Source organism: Ammospiza caudacuta, chromosome 1 (assembly GCF_027887145.1).
Source record: "Ammospiza caudacuta isolate bAmmCau1 chromosome 1, bAmmCau1.pri, whole genome shotgun sequence".
Lineage (NCBI taxonomy): Eukaryota > Metazoa > Chordata > Aves > Passeriformes > Passerellidae > Ammospiza > Ammospiza caudacuta.
Window position 1 is genome coordinate 16,831,675 of NC_080593.1, and position 16,480 is coordinate 16,848,154.

Here is a 16,480-nt window from a genome sequence, read left to right on the forward strand (position 1 = left end):
CTCAGCCGCCTTCCCCGGGAGGCTCCCCCATCCCGACGGTGAGCTGCCCAGCCGTGCACCGCCGCACCCTCAGATCCCCCTGGCCGGACTCCTCCCGCCCCTCCACGCAGCGCCCCTCGACGCCGCCGTGCCCGGGCGGAGCCGTGCCCCGGCTGGGGCTGCCGGGGTCCCCAGGCCAGCCGTGACGCCCCCCGGCCATGGGGAGCGGCAGTCCCGACAGTGCGAGTGGCTGCGCGGCGGCTGTGCCTCCGGGCGCCGGCTCTGCGCATTTGGTGGTCGTTAAAAACAATTTGTTTCCCTCCCCGTTCGGGGAGGGGGAAGGGGAAAATCATTCCGGGGGAGGGGAAGGGAGGAAAAGGGAAGGGAAAAGGGGGGAAAAAAGGAGTGAGAGAGAGAGAGAGCAAGCGAGACAGAAACACCAAAGCCGACAGAAAAGCCGCGCTCCGAACTCTTGCGACACAGAGCGAAGAGCGCGGCGGAGGCTGGCGGCGAGGTGCGAGCGGGAGCGGGCCGGGCAGTGGCAGCGGGCCGGGCCGAGGAAGCGGACCGGGGCTGGTGGGGGGGCCGTGGGAGCGGGCCGGGCCGTGGGAGGGGCGGGCTGCCTCCCCCCGTGGGTGGGCAGGCGGCGCCCGGTGCCTCCGCGCTGCCCCCCCGCCGGTCGCGCCGGGCGGGTCTCGGCGGTTCGGCGCGGCTGCCCGGTGACCGCTGCCGCCTCCCCGCAGCGCACAGCGAGCCCCCGCACCTCGGAGCCGGCGGCCAGCACGACGGCGGCCCCCAGCCCCCCACCATGAACACCATCGTCTTCAGCAAGCTCAGCGGCCAGGTGCTTTTCGAGGAGGACGCCAAGGAGCGGGAGCGGAGCGGCCGGTCCTACGTGGGGGTGGTGGAGGGCCCGCACCACGCCGAGGTGCTGCTCCCCGACAGCCCGTCCATCAAGGAGAGCCTCAGCCTGCGCAACCGGCGGACGGGGTATGCCGTGCGCTCGTCTCCGCGCCGCGCACCGGCTCCGGGGGCGGCCCTGCGCCCCCGGCCGCCGCGTCGCCGATTTGGGGTTGCGAGATGGGTTTCTAGCTGGGTCTTTGGCCGCGGCCCCGCGTTCGTATTTTCTGGGATTCTCATTCCACAGCTATGGTGGGAAATTCCGGCGATAGGTGATGCAGGGGCGTCCGACCGGGCTGGAATATACCAGACAGAGCGCTCCTGTCCGGCTGTGCTTGACCTCCCCCTCTGCCTCCGAACAGAAGCGTACCGGGAACACCGGGGCTCCACCGGCTCGTTCGGGCGCTTTATGTGATTAAAGTCTCCAAAACGGAGGCGCCAGGCGGGACGTGTGGGACCCGGGGGCCGGGGCGGCGGCGCGGCCGATCCCCGCGGGCAGTGCCGTGGCAGCGGGGCCGGGGCGGCGGGCACGGCGCGGCCCCGGCACTTGTTCCGCCGTTCCGCGGGCTCGCAGCGCGCCGAGCGAACGGGCGGGAAGGAGCTGCGCTGTCCGTGCGTTCACAGGGATGGCATTTAGATCGGACTAGCGCGGTGCCAGTCGGGGGCTCGATAACGTGATATTAGGATCGGGTTTGCTAAAACGGCAGCTGAAGCTAAGCCACCCGAAGCCGATTTTGGGTTGGTTTTTTTTTTTTTTTTTGGTTTGTTGCTTTTTGCGGGGGTCAGAGTTTTGGTTTTTTTAGTGCCGGAACAGGTGAAATTGAAGGTGATGAGAGGACGTGAGAGCTCTGGCGTGTTGACAGCCGTAGCTCGGAGGGTTGAACTGGCGTGCGCTGACCAGACATTTCGAGTTAGCGTTACAAAGTAAAGATCGAGGAGCGCAGTCAGGCGGCTGCGAAACCGCGGAGTCCGGGGCAGTTGCTTGTGCTGACCAATTTCCCCGTAGCGATTGCATCAGCTCGCAGTTTTACCGGCGCTGCTGGCCCACGGGACGCAGGTGTGTGTTGTGTCACCGGGATGTTGCTGCGGCCGATCCCGGGGCAGCCGCGGGACCCGGGAGGCGGCGGCGCGGCCCAGCCCGGCCCCGGGGCGCCCCCTGCCGCCGGCAGCGGCACCAGCGCCGCCCGACCCCCCTCCGCCCGCAGCGCTGCCGCCGGCCCCAGCCCGCCGCCGGGCTTGCCTTAGCACTCCTCCGAGTTGTTCACTCACTTTTTATTGTAGGCCTTTATTTACAAAGGGACTATTTTTTGTTGTTTTTTTTTTTTTAATCGGAACCCGACTTTCGTTCCCCCGGCATTCGCTGTTACTCGGCAGGCGCGGGGCTTTGCGGGCTGCCGCGCGTCGCTGCCGGCAGCATTGGGAGCGGCATGCCGGCTCCTCCAGGAGCACCGCTCGCCGCCGGCTCCGAGGGGGGAAATGAATGATCCAGGAGATGCTCGGTGCCGCGGGTAACATCAGCGGGAAATAAACCCGGGCGGGGGAATCAGGCTGGGCTGGCCCGGGGTAACGCGCACCGCAGCTGCGGGATGCACCGTCGGCCGTGCGAGGTGCGGCCTGGCCGTGCTGGAAAGCCCCTCTGTAGACAGACCGGCCACACTCCGGTCGGGTGCCGAGCACCGAAAACATCGGGACACAGCCCTGGCCCCGCTGAAATCCCCGCGGGGCCGCCACCGGGGCCCGCAGCATCCCCGCGGCCATTCACCAGCTCCGAGTGCGCTCGCCCAGACCCTGCACAGGGAGTTCGGGGAGCTGCTGGCATCACCTTCTCTTGAGCTGTCGTCCGGGCCGAGGGTTGCGGATGTGGAGATCCCCGAGCACCCCGCGAGGGCCGGGCTCGGCTTCTCCGGGCAGGGGCAGCCGGGGCTGGGTCCCTCCTCGGACGGGGCGCATCCACCGCGCCGCGCTGGGGAGCCCGGGGCAGGCGAGCAGGGCGCGGGCAGCGGGCAGGTGTCCCTCCGCTCCGCTCCTTTCCTCAGCGCCCCTTCTCCGCGGCAGGGCGCGGCAGAGCGGCGGGAAGGTGCGGCACAAGCGGCAGGCGCTGCAGGACATGGCGCGGCCGCTCAAGCAGTGGCTCTACAAGCACCGCGACAACCCGTACCCCACCAAGACGGAGAAGATTCTGCTGGCCCTCGGCTCCCAGATGACCCTGGTGCAGGTAAGGAAGGGAACCGCTTATCCCCACCTGTAAAAACCGCTCCGAGGCGTTTCATGGACGGGAGGGATGGGGACAGCAGCATCTGCCAAAGCTCCTCTGAGAGCTGAGCAAAGGACAGTGCTGGGTATTGGGAAGCATCGGTGCAGCCAGCAAAACCAGGGTCCTGTGCACATCCTTCTTCCACTCTCCCCTGGGCTCCCCACCCCAGCAGGACTGGTTCTCTCAAGCCAGAATTGTCGTATCTTAGCTATCGTGGCTGGAGAACTGCTAAAGACAATCAGCAAAAAGTGTGTGCTTGCACTCCTAGGAATAGATGCCCTCATCCTTTCATTCATAAATAGGATGAAAATATTTTTGCTTAGTCTTTCAAAATTCTCAAGTAAAAAATATCAGTCATGGGAGAATTAAACACAGAATAGAAATTGCTGAGGAAATTTCAGGGGAGCTACTCTTCCCTTTTGAAAAGAGGGTAGGATGGAAACTGTTCTATTGTTCTGATGATAATTGTCATCACCTGTTGCACAGACATCAGTGTTACCATATACACTGTGTGCATTGGCTCAGCACACACACTCTTGCAGGAATTATCATTGTAATATAGTTAGACATGGGGAGTAATTGTTTTGCTCTCAGGTAATTCTCCCCTGAAGTTCCTGGCAGTTTTCTTGCTGTAAGAGGCATAAATTTTGCTGCAAATGTTTATAAATCTCACTTCTTTGTTCTCTTTGCCATCTGGTACTCTACTGAAATATGTGGTTAAATGCTATCAGTTGCCAAGTGATGCTATCTCAGGTCTGGATGCTGCAAAGATTTATGCATTGTGAATAATCTAATTTCCTTACTGCAAGCTACTGCTAGGTGTGTAAAATGAAACCCATGTGTTTGCAGGATTGGGTCCTCATCACTCTGCCTAACACATTATGTGTCACTTTGCAAAGAGCACAAAGAGATCAAAGCAACCTAAAGTATTAGAAAGAAACAGGTGGTGATTCAGCTTTATTATTTTGAGTGCCCCTTCAAAAAAACCCTGTACTATGAACTTCAGTTCTAGTAATGGCAAAATGGGAAATTTTTACACTTCAGTACCTCACTATGAAACTATTGCACTAGGAAAAACACTATAGCTTTGACAAAAATAATATTAATGTCTCAGAAAATGCCAGTTATAACTGGAAGATATAGTTAAAACAACTTCTCTTGCTTTTAAAAAATATACATGAAAGGTTTAAACTATGATTACATAAACACTATCCCTTCAATGGCACAATTCAATAGGAGTATTTTATTGGACTATGGCTCTTAGAATATCCCTGCATTTTTACATGAGATTTAAAACATATATCCAGAATATGTGTTGGGACACTTTCACATTAGTGACATCTTGAAGAGTTTTGCTGTTCTTTTAAAAATGCTTCGGAGTGCAGCGAAGGGAGAAGAGCTGGTGGGGTTTTTCAGGATTTCTCTCTGGCAGCTTTGATAAATCCTGATGGGGATAAGGAGTGTTAGCCTTTATAAAAGCATCAAGTGAACCATGGCCACTTCTCCACAGAGTTTTATGATCTACATAAAGTGTAGAATAAAATTAAAAAGATTCAGGGAGAGCTGCTTTTAGCTCTGTTAGACCCGTGACTCTAGCAGATTTACGCTGAAGCTGAATTTGACCAGTTTTGCTCTATGAGCTGTAATATTTGAAAGAACTGTGCAAACAGGCATATCTATCTTCATTTACAGAAGCACAACATCAAAGAGAAATCCCGGGTTTTTTTTTCATCTTTTTGTGCAATGCTCTTTTAATCCAGGAATTTGATAGCATCTGTATGAGATGTAAATACATATGTCTGGCACCAGCAGTAATTCCTGAGCCACAAAGAGCTAAACAACACACCCTACACCCTACTTTTTGGATGCTCAAAAAGAACAAGATTGTAATTCAGTTCAAAATTTTTGTTCTCTAAGAGTGAGAGAGAGCATGGTAGGGTATGGTCCCAGTCATGCTGGGTACATCTGAAACAGCTTTCCTGAAGGCTGTGCTCTTTTAGACAAGTGGCATAACCAAGAGCAGGTTTGGGACTGGGCTGTGGGTCTGTTGGAGAGCTTTGCTTCTGTCCCAGGAGGGGCACTTTGCAAAAGCATCAACCAGGGTTGCCTATAAATTGTTTTTCTAATCTAGTAATATTGTAGGTCATCATTGGAGAACAAGGAATCCGTGTATGATGTTTCCACCGGGTTAAACACCTTCACATTTGCTGACCTGTCTCATATTTCCTACACTTTTTACATTTCTCAGTGTTGTCCCGTGGTGTTTGCTCCCACAGTTTTCCCCTCCTGTGGAGGCTGCTGTCTGCTGACAGCTGCTGCCTCTCCCCAGCATCCCTCACGTGCTGACACCTTGTCACAAGCTGTAGGAAAGGCAAAAGATACTGCTGAATATCCCTTTGGTTTTCTGAGTTTCTGACAAAATCCCATTTAGGGAATGAATGGTTGGGGTGTTTTTTTTGTTTTTCACCTGGCTGACAATCTTGGAAAAGGTCTTCAGCAGCTGCCTGGAAGATGATGATGGTCGCAGTAATTTTGATCATGCAGATGTAATACTCTCCTCCCTGTGCTTTGATCATACTCTCCTCCCTGTGCTTTTCTTTCATCTAATGAACCTTATTCCAGTATGTACCATCTATCCAAAGGAGCTTTTTTCAGGACCATGACATAGATAAAACCCATTATGTGAGACAAAGAGATGAACATCCAGTCCTGGCTTTTTTACTTTTGTTATAAGAACAAACTAATGACATGCTAATGGCTAATAATTTTTGCATCTGCATGTAAAATCCTCCACAGCTTTATTTTCATTAGTTTTTCTATCACTCAGTTGGCTGATTTTAAATTAATTTGTTCTACTTTACTAATACTTTGGCCTACCCCACTGCTCCTGGGTGCAGTGGGACAGTGAGGGGACTGTTCCAGATGCATGTCCGACTGCAGTGCTGGAGAAAAGTCAGACTCTTTCAAGGAGGTAGGATTTTGCAGAAATCATAAATCATCTTGTTTCTTAAGTAGTAGTAGCAAAACCTGGGGCAAATTCTGGCTGACTTTCTCCTGTGCAGGCCAACAAGGTCTTTGGGAGTCCTCAAGGCAAACGTTATTGCAGATTTCAGTCCAGCAGTCCAAAGTTTTCTACTTCCACAACTGCCAAAGCAGGAAACCAAAAAAGCAATATAGTTTGAAAAGGCATTTTATATTTTACTCCAATTAGATTCCAATTCAGAATCCAATAACTTGTCCTATTAATATGCTACATTTTCATTTGTATTATTACCATAGTGTTTGATTTATTTTATTTTAAATTTTGGTTTAGATGTTCTTGTGAAATAAAAAAGAAAAATGGCAGTATACTCCTTCCAGAAAGAAATACGAATGTGTGTATTGTTGGAAAGAAGGTTTTTCAATACAAAGATTTGTATATCAGTCATGTGCTGCTATGGATTTAATAATGTTCAGATTTATAAAGGCGTATCTGGATTACTGGAGGAGGTGAATCACTTGATGTCTGTTCTCTTTCTGAAAGTTTGGCTGCTGTTAAGCACTGAAGCAGAACAAATTACAATAAAATTGAAGATGTGTCTTCAGAAGTAAAGCCAGAGGGTCAATATTTCATGATGCTGATATAAGTACCTGATGCTCTTAGAGAACAACTGAACTGCTGTAAAAAAATGAATGCTGGAAAGCACATCTATTATCGTTCCCCTTGGGTTTTGTCTTTTTACTTCTCAAAGAACTACAGGATTGTTACTTCACAAGAATAGTGAGTTTCATCATGTGTTTTTTCAAGATACTTCTTGGGAGGTTTATGTGACAAAGACTTCCCCACTGGCTTTTATCTAAGTTTTTTGTTGTTGTTGTTGTGTTTTTTTATTATTTTTGGAGATCACAGTAGCACAGCTTGGGACCATGGGAAAGGTTGGATGTTTTTTGGCAGCTTTGGTTGTTTCTTTTTGTAATGGTTTAGGTAAGTGTGTTGCAAACTGGCACTCTTTGTGAGTGGGACCTACAGCAGTGGACAGGCAGGTTTTTAAAGACCACGCGGATAGACAATGTAAGATTTGGGGTTGGTTGAAATGAGTGGTAAACCTGTTGTTGTCTTGGAAGGAGGCAGGTGGAGGTCAGGGTGAGCGTGCTGCCTGGTCCAGCCTGTGGCCATGCAGCCTGTTCCAGCCCACACACCTGGAGGCTGTCCAAGACTGAACAGTGACAGAGGTGCTGACTGTCATGATGTCTTAGAAATCAGGATTTTCCAGCAACATGCACCAGTGCCCAAAAGCTGGAAAGCAGCTAGAGATTACCCCATCATAGATTAAGCCCAAAAATCTCTTAAATGGATTTGACTAACTTTTCTTTCTTCCAAGGCTTTAATGGGCCTTGTTGTAATTGCATTTGGGATAAGAGTTCCTAAAGTGAGTTTGCTGCTTCTTGCTTTAGTTAAAGTTTTCTCTTCTAAAAGTGGACTGGAGGTTCTTTCACAATGATAGAGTCATTTAGTTTGGAAAATACCTTTATAATCATTGAGTCCAACCATTAACCCAGCACTGGCAAGTCCACTGCTAAACCGCGTCCCTAAGCACCCTGTCTACATTTCTTTTAAATACCTCCAGGGACGGCAACTCAACCATGGTAACTTTCACTGGGCAGCCTGTTCCAGTGCCTGGCAATCCTTTCTGTAAAGAATTTTTTCCTGATATCCAATCTAAACCTCCCCGGATTGAATTAATTTCCTCTTGTCCTATCACTTGTCACTTGGGAGAACAGACTGACCCCCCACCTACAACCTCCTTTCAGGTTGTTGTAAAGAGCAATAAGATCTTCCCTGAGCCTCCTTTTCTCCAGGTGAAACCCCTGCAGATCCCTCAGCTGTTCCTCATCAGACTTGTGCTCCAGACCTTTCCCCAGCTGTGTTGTCCTTCCCTGGACTCTATCCAGAACCTCAATGTCCTTCCTGAATTGAGGGGCCCAGAACTAGACCCAGCACTCAAGTTGCAGCCTCACCAGTGCTAAGCACAAGGGTACAATCACTGCCCTGGTCCTGCTGGACACATGTTATGGTCCAGTTCTTAAAATTGTTAGAAATGCCTCTGCCTGAATTAAGATGCAAACCAGACCACGTGCCAAAGGGTTGCAGTCTCTGACACCACACTATTGCTGATCCAGGCCAGGATGCCATTGGCTTTCTTGGCCACCTGGACACACACTGACTCATGTTCAGCTGATGTCAACCAGCACCCTCAGATCCTTTTCCAGCAGGAATCTTTTCATCCAATTCCCCCAGCCTGTGGCACTGCAGGGGTTGTTGTGACCCAGGGCAGGCACTTGGCCTTGTAGAACCCCATGCAGCTGGCCTTGGCCCATGGATCCAGCCTGTCCAGATCCATTGTGGAGCCTTCCTGCCCTCCAGCAGAGCAACACTCCCACACAGTTTGGTATCTCTGCACACTGACTGAGGGTGCCCTCCATCCCCTGATCTAGATTAATGATAAAGCTGATAAAGTGACCAGGTGGATGTAGCTCCATTCACCAACACTCTCTGGGCCCGGCCACACAAACTGTTTTTTATTTAGCAAAGAGCACACCCATCCAAGCCATGGACAGCCAGCTTCCCCAGGAGATGCTGTGGGAAATGGTGTCAAAGGTTTTACTGATGTCCCGGTAGACACAACCACAGCCTCATCAACTAAGTGGGTGACCCTGTCATAGATGAAGATCAGGTTGTTCAAGCAGAACCTGCCTTTCATAAATCCTTGCTGGCTGGGTCTGATCCCCTGATAGACTTGTATGTGGTGTGTGATGGCACTTAAAATCATCTGCTGCATAAAGAGCAGGAGGACAAGATGCAATGTATTTTTGTCATTATGAAATAATGATCAAATACTACTATTCCCTTCTCTCACAGCAGAAGACTTAAAATATGACTCATCTTTTCATATTGATATGCAGAAAGCAAAGCAATGGCATGGGAAGAATGAGCCCAAAATAAACCAAGAGTACCATGCAGAAATCACTCCTGCTAAATTTAATTGCTTTTATGTATGAATCACACTAATACTACCCTATCTTTTCTGTAAATGGCACTTCACTGATGAAAAATTTCAATATGTAATAGAATGAAGCATAATGAAATCTTTATTGTGAGAGGTTGGAGAGCTGTCAGTTTGGTAAAATGCTACAGTAACTGCAATCCTGTTGATTGGGACACTGGATTGATCCATCTCTACTGTTAAATACTTGATTTCAGAATTACACTGTCATGCAGCAGGTGACTGCTGCTTCAGCTGAGCAGTCTGGTGTGACTTTGCTAACAGCATTAGAAAGTTCATGGATTCCAGCCCGTCCCTATCTCATTTAATGTAAAAACTACTGTGTAAATACGAAGATTACAAGCAAGTAGCCTCAGAAGAGAATTAGAATTACTTTGCCAGCTAGAGTTTTGGTTTTCTAACCTGTCATAGTAAACTACATGACTTGTAAAGTTACGCGTTTGCCATCTGAGCACTCATCCGGTGCTCACCGTATTTTCAGTGGAACCCTGTTCAATGTAAACGTGATTTTAAGTCAAATCAAAGTGACAGGCATAAGGCACCACTGCTAAGTTCTAGCTGGGATTCTGAACTGAAGCTTTGCTTTTTCTTTAGGCACATAGTGTTTATTTTTCTCATAATCACTTTAGAAGAGATTATTGATCCAGAATAATTAGATATTTCTGTGTGATTTATACAGTAACCTTAGCTACAACAGACAGATGACAGAACTAGGGACAAAATCCAACACTAAGGTCTACAGTTTGGCTCTCTGTTAGGTGGGGTAGCATGTATTGATAAAACATGTATGAATTGCTTTGCAGGTTGAAGTAAATTAAATGGTGATCATTCCCAGGTCAGAATATGACAACAGTAGTCTGGCTTTCTCTTTGTGTGTGTTCACAACACAAAGATGTGAACAGGGCTGTGGGCTGCTAACATTCTTTACATTCTCCTTTGCAAGTGATGCTACTCTGCCTCCTCTTGCAGAGGTCATGTCAAAATGCACTTACTCCTGCCAGGGTTAATTAGTACTTTGAACACCTTATTTATCATTTAGCAAGTATCATTAGAATGTAGGTCACTTGCCTCTGCTCTTGCTCATAGTAGAGTTCTCAGTATTTTCTATTTTCTGTCTTTTTAAGTTGCAGTAGAATCAAGGCCAGCATTTTCTCAGGTGTGCTTTCATGCAAAGTCACTGCAAGTACACGCATCCCATTTGGTGTTTTAATTAGCACTGCTGGCACTGAAGAGTAGACCGTGCCTTTTTGCTCATTCAGTGCCTAAAACACTGTGAAATACTTGTGTTTGAGCCTGACTTTGTAATGAGTCTGTGTGCTAGAGGGATACCAACATGAACCCATTTTGCTAAGTCAGACTCTAGAAAATGCTTTGACGTTGGCAAGGAAGACAAAACAGGCTATTGTTTAGTAGTCACCTTGTGAGGAATTGCATCTTTACTATACTTTAAACTGTTCATGACAAAAAGAGCTTGTAAAATCAGCTTCTCTTTAGAGCAAATGGTGGATTTCTGCAGTGAGTCAAAGTACGCTGTACTCTGTGTAAGACTTTCCTGATGCCCAAGAGTTCTGTTAAAGTGAAGGGAGAATTTGGGGCTTTCATATATATATGTATATAAAAAACAAGGGCTTTTATATTTACAAATTTAGAATATCTTTTCAATAGCTTTATTGTAGCCTATATAAATATCAAAGGAAATTCCTGAATACTAGATATTAGTTTAGGATATTTAGGAAGTTGGTAATATGTTAAAGGTTCATATTAAAAATTCAGGGTTTTATCTTTAAAATTAAAAAAAAAAAAACAAAAAACTGGTATTTGGGACACCTTAATTGAAACCTTGTGATAATGTGGTTTTGCTAACACTTGGGAAGGGTGGGAAGCCTGAAATTGCCTTCCTGTATGAGATTCCTGCTCTGCTCAGTGGTAATTTCATGGACTTCTGTTCATATTTCTCTTATTTGTGGTCCCCTTGAAGCCTTGAAGCATACATAAAATTCTTGAGGGCTCTATAGATTGGTGGATTTGCCTCATTTTCAAGGGAAGCTAATGGACACGCTTGTGTGCAGGTCTCAAACTGGTTTGCCAACGCAAGACGTCGCCTGAAGAACACTGTCAGGCAGCCAGACCTGAGCTGGGCTTTGCGAATAAAACTGTACAACAAATATGTTCAGGGAAATGCTGAGAGACTCAGCGTCAGCAGCGATGACTCCTGCTCTGAAGGTTTGTTGATGCTCTTTTATTGATTTTAAACAGAGTAAAATATATTTAGAAAGTATTAGATACTCTAAGTTAGCTGTAGTTTTTAGTCACAAATACCCCCAGTGGATCTGCCTTTATTGTTTTTGTGAATTAGGTGCCTCTTTTGGCTCCCAGCTACTGTGCAACCTTGCAAAGCAGGATTGTGTAAGTTGTTCAAGGTGGCAATCTGGCTGTGTGTTATTATATTTCATTGTTGCTAGAAAGACAATTGTTTGTTCATTACATTTTATAAGTCCATTCCTTTAGTCTGCATTAAAGGAAAAAATTGATTACATTTGTTGGTATAAGGAAATGAGAAATCACTTGGCTGTTACTTTCCTTTGTGGAAGGGCTATAGCAATATACATCATTAAAGGGTTGATTGTGGGGCATCTTAGATGGTAAATTGAATATTACTGTTATTTATTTGATGTATTTTGCTAGCAGCTGTTTTACATAAAGGAGGTACTGGAACTCTCTTTCTTACTCAAATTAACAAAAGCAGGAATTTTTTTTAAGTACCCTGTATTTTTAATAGAATTCTTCTATTAATTCTGTCTATGATTGCTTTTTTTAGACAGTTGTGACATGGAGATACAATGACAGGAACAAATCCTACAGAACATTATCAGAAATCTGTATGTGAATTTTTAGAAGAGTATGTCTCGATCTGTACTCAATTTTAAATATCTTTGTTCCAATTTCAGTCTGTACTCACATTTCTTGAAAAATGTGGGAATGTACTCACATTTCTACTCACTTCCCTTGAAAAGATTGCTTGCAGAACAATTAAAAGAGTACAGTTTAAGCAAATGTACCTAAATATTCTGCAGTGTTGAGGCAAACCAAATTTCAAGTTATGATAGTAGTAATTCAGCCTATTCACACGGCTTTTTAAATGCTTATTGAGTTAGGGCACTTTCCATTTTTTTTCTACCTGTCTTGTGTTACTCATGAACAAATTAGACTCAAAGATTTTTCTATAGCTAATTAATTTAGAATACCTGGAACATCTGAGAATCATGGGAACTACTATGAGCAATGTGTGAACAGAAGCAAATGAAAATCAGTGTCTAATGCTGAAGTTACTGTCTAGTTTCAGTTATATTTCTCACAATTCAAAACATGGAGAGAAAGCCTCATGTTAAATATTAAGTACTCAGTGTATTACTGTATCTTTGTTCTTTTGTTTTCAGATGGAGAAAATCCTCCAAGAAACCATATGAATGAAGGGGGATATAACAAACCAGTTCACCACACTGTGATTAAAACTGAAAGCTCAGTAATAAAAACAGGAGTGAGACCAGAAGCAAGTGCCAATGAGGATTACGTGTCACCCCCCAAATACAAAAGCAGCTTATTGAATCGGTACCTAAATGACTCATTGAGACACGTCATGGCTACTAATGCAGCTATGATGGAAAAAACAAGGCAAAGGAATCATTCTGGTTCATTTAGTTCCAATGAATTTGAGGAAGAACTAGTGTCTCCATCATCATCAGAGACAGAAGGCAATTTTGTCTATCGGACAGGTAAGGGATATTTTTCTGCATGATTTCTGTTACAGACATCTTCTGTAGACATTGGCTCCTGGATTAAGTGTCTTCTGATTGTGCCCTTTATGAGACTTCTGTCCATCCTGTCATATCACAGTGGATAATTCCTGTCCATCTTCTTGCTTGAGAGTGGATTACTCCTGCCCATCCTCTCGTAGCAGAGTGGATAAATCCTGTCCACCCTTTCATTTTCTGGAGAAGTTCTACCTGCAGTATTGGAGTTAAGTGCTGTTATTGACTGCTAATGAAGCTGGTTTGCTTTTCAAATGGAGCAATGGGAATAATTTTTGAAATTACACTTACAGGCCATTTTTTGTCAGCACTAAGATGAGCCTAAGGAAGGAGAAAGCTCTTGCGTATTCTATTACAATAAGGGAGGACTGAAGGACTGAAGTTCTCCAGGGCCACAGCTGGGAGGAGGAAGAGGGCTTTGAAATTTCAAGGTGGCTGTTTGTGACACTTACATGAGTCATATTTCCTTCAGGGGAGTGCATGTGAGCGCCCTCCCCTGTTGCACAGCACCTTTCTGTCCTCAGAGTGCCTTGCCCAGTATGTGACCCTTTGGTGCTCATGCTTCTCTTAGGGATACAGGCATTAGTGAGGGCTCATTTCTGCATCACTCTCCAGAGCTAAGGGGCCACAGACTTGGCCATTAAACACCTTGTCTTCCTTTTTTTTGAAGGGTTAGACATAGTTTATTATTTTAATTTTACCAATAAAAACATACAAGCATGATGTAATGTCATCCACTGTATTACCAGTCAGAGCAAGGCACATGGGACTGCCTGGTTCATGCCAATAAATTGTTCTAAGTCAGGGCAAGATCAGGACTTGCTTAAATTCCCATAAGTCAGGGGGTGCTGGAAGGCTCCTCTTGTGAAACTTCTGTATTTCTTTGGGACATAAGGTAAAAAAAAAAATTAATTTTGAAAAATACGAAGTTTTGCACCCCAGTCTCTGAAGGTCTCCATCAGTGTCTCAGGATTTTGACTCATTGCAGCAGCCCCTTGTGTTGTCCTGGGCCTTTCTTGGCAGGTTATTCTGCCAGGGACCACCCCGGGAGAAGCATCACTTTAGGGATGGATATTGCTGAAAAGTACTGGAGGATTTTGCAGTAAAGTTAATACAGATTTAGATTTTGCACTTGGTTCCCCTTGGCTTCCTTGGCAAGCAGGTTCAGGTGCCTTTGCAACTTCTCCAATTTGCAGCCTTTGCTCTCTCTTTTCTGCCACATTTCCTGGTGGGGGGATTGTTCATATGGAGTTCTGTTGGTGGGGATTAGGAGGATGTTTGTGTGTGCAGGCTGTTGGGAATGACCAGAGAATGAGAGGGGACCCTGTAGAGAAATGGGGTCTCATGGAGAGAAAGACTAGTGCATGCTCAGTTAATAAGTTTCAAAATAAACTCTCTCTGCTTAATTTTTTTTTCTGAACATACCAAATGCATTTGGTCTGCATTATAAGTATATTGTCTGCCAAGCTTTATTTTTAAGTGAAAAATTACTCAAGAGCAGATGCAGAAGCTCAGATATGTAAACTTCTGTTTTTCTGTACTTTATACCATAATCTAAAAATGGATGCAATGACTTTCTAAAATTTATAATAAATTTGCTACTGGATTAAGTTCTTCTTGACAAATTTCAAGTTGCGTTGAAAAATATGGTCATTAATGTGAAGGCTGAGGGCGTCACACTGTAACTGTGTAAATTCACCAGCTGTGCTGGAATGACTAAAAACTAGTATACTTGTCCTTAAAGTTCCTGAGTGACAGTCCTGGAACTCCTCCTGAGATTGCATTTAATTCAGTTCTTAAATATCTTCCTTCATATTTTCACATTTTTGAGAACAGACCAGCAGCTCTTAGGATATAGTTTTATTGGTTTTGCACTTTGAAAGCAGACAAGCAGTATATAGAAAGAAAAAAAGATCCTATATATACACATTATATACATATGATAAATATATATACATGACTTTTTTACTGTATCGTTGCTATATATGTGTGAACATTCAGGAAATACAGGTACAAATGGGCTTTTTTCACTTACAAGATTACAGTCCCATTAATGATTTTCTGATGTTACACATACAGGAATTAAACTTTTCACGAAGAAAGCATATATTTACAAGGTATTTTTCATTTATGAAAATTACCTTCAAATCGATGAAATTATCCACATGATTGTTAGTAGGGAGAGATAAATAAGGACTATATACTTTTAAAATGTTTTTTCTTTGTAATTTGAATACCTGGGTTGGCAATTCCCAGTGCGGTACAGTACTAGATCTGTATCTGTGTTTTCTCTAAAATAGTTGTAATACATTTGGGTTAAGCAAATAATGGGTATGGCTGACTTTACCACTCTTACCCTCCTGAAAGTGGCAAGTGTGTTTTGAAGTGAGATGTCGCCACTTACAAGAAGTTCCACACTGCAATTTTTTGTAGCGCAAAACAGCTAATTTTTAACACAAAGGAGCTGTTGCAGGATTGTCAAGTCCCTACTAGAAATTTTAATTTATGAAGACATGTTAAGCAGCATTTCGAAAAGCACAGAGTGAAAACTGATTGATGTTTTATTTTTGAGAAATATTTTGCAAGGTCATTGTGCCTGTAAGGATGGGAAGTCACTGGAGTTTAAACTAATTCTCTATTGTGCTTTCCTGGAAAGGCAACTTTTTGTAGCAGATCAGGAGTAAGAAATCATCCTCGCCCTGTCTGGTTCTGATTAGGGGCTGGACCGTGATTTCAGGTACATCAGTGTGTCTGGAGCTGGTTTTTTTGTGTGCCCAGTGCTGGGGTCAGCGTGGCCACGCGTGTCCCAACAGCCTGCACCAAATTAGCGGCGTATGCGTGCAGCGTCCAAAAACAAAAACAAGAAATTGCAGTTTAAAGTTTATGAGGAAAACGGGTTGTAGAGGTTCCCATTTCAGTCATTAACATGCTTATAAACACGGGACCATATGCTACTCCGGCTTCATGCAACTGGGAAATCCCACATAAAGATCAAGGACAGGCTGTATAACTGACTGTTGGCAGAGCAGCCTCATTTATACCTCCGTGCAATTACCGTGAGCTCATGGGCAGCAGTTTGGGAGCTGGGGCAGGAGCAGCAAGCCCTGAGCAGAGCCCTGGCGGGTGCTGTGCCCTCAATTCCCTGCCCCATGCCCGGAGCCCTGATGGGTGCAGTGCCCACACTGCCCTGCCCTATGCACTGCCCTGCCCCATGGCCGGAGCCCTGGCAGGTGCTGTGCCCTCAATTCCCTGCCCCATGCCCAGAGCCCTCTTGGGTGCAGTGCCCTCAGTTCCCTGCCCCATGCCCAGAGCCCTGATGGGTGCAGTGCCCACACTGCCCTGCCCCATGCCCAGAGCCCTGATGGGTGCTGTGCCCTCAATTCCCTGCCCCATGCCAAGGGAGATGGAGCTGCTGCAGGAGGCAGCACGGGCGGACAGTGCTGGCAGCCTGGGGAAGAGCGGCTGTCACGGGTACGGTACAGCCTTCCCAAGCC

General features: G+C 46.1%; 1 protein-coding gene across 1 annotated transcript in view; it reads left to right on the forward strand.

Annotated features, from left to right (window-relative positions):
- The first annotated feature begins 436 nt into the window (after positions 1-436).
- Positions 437-16,480, forward strand: part of MKX (mohawk homeobox) — a 49,534-nt gene continuing 33,490 nt past the window's right edge. Inside the window, exons 1-5 of the mRNA XM_058812809.1 lie at positions 437-493; positions 723-969; positions 2,935-3,094; positions 11,247-11,400; positions 12,615-12,950. Of these exons, the coding sequence (XP_058668792.1) occupies positions 788-969; positions 2,935-3,094; positions 11,247-11,400; positions 12,615-12,950 (832 nt within the window). The 5' untranslated portion in view covers positions 437-493; positions 723-787. The remainder of the gene's footprint in view (positions 494-722; positions 970-2,934; positions 3,095-11,246; positions 11,401-12,614; positions 12,951-16,480) is intronic.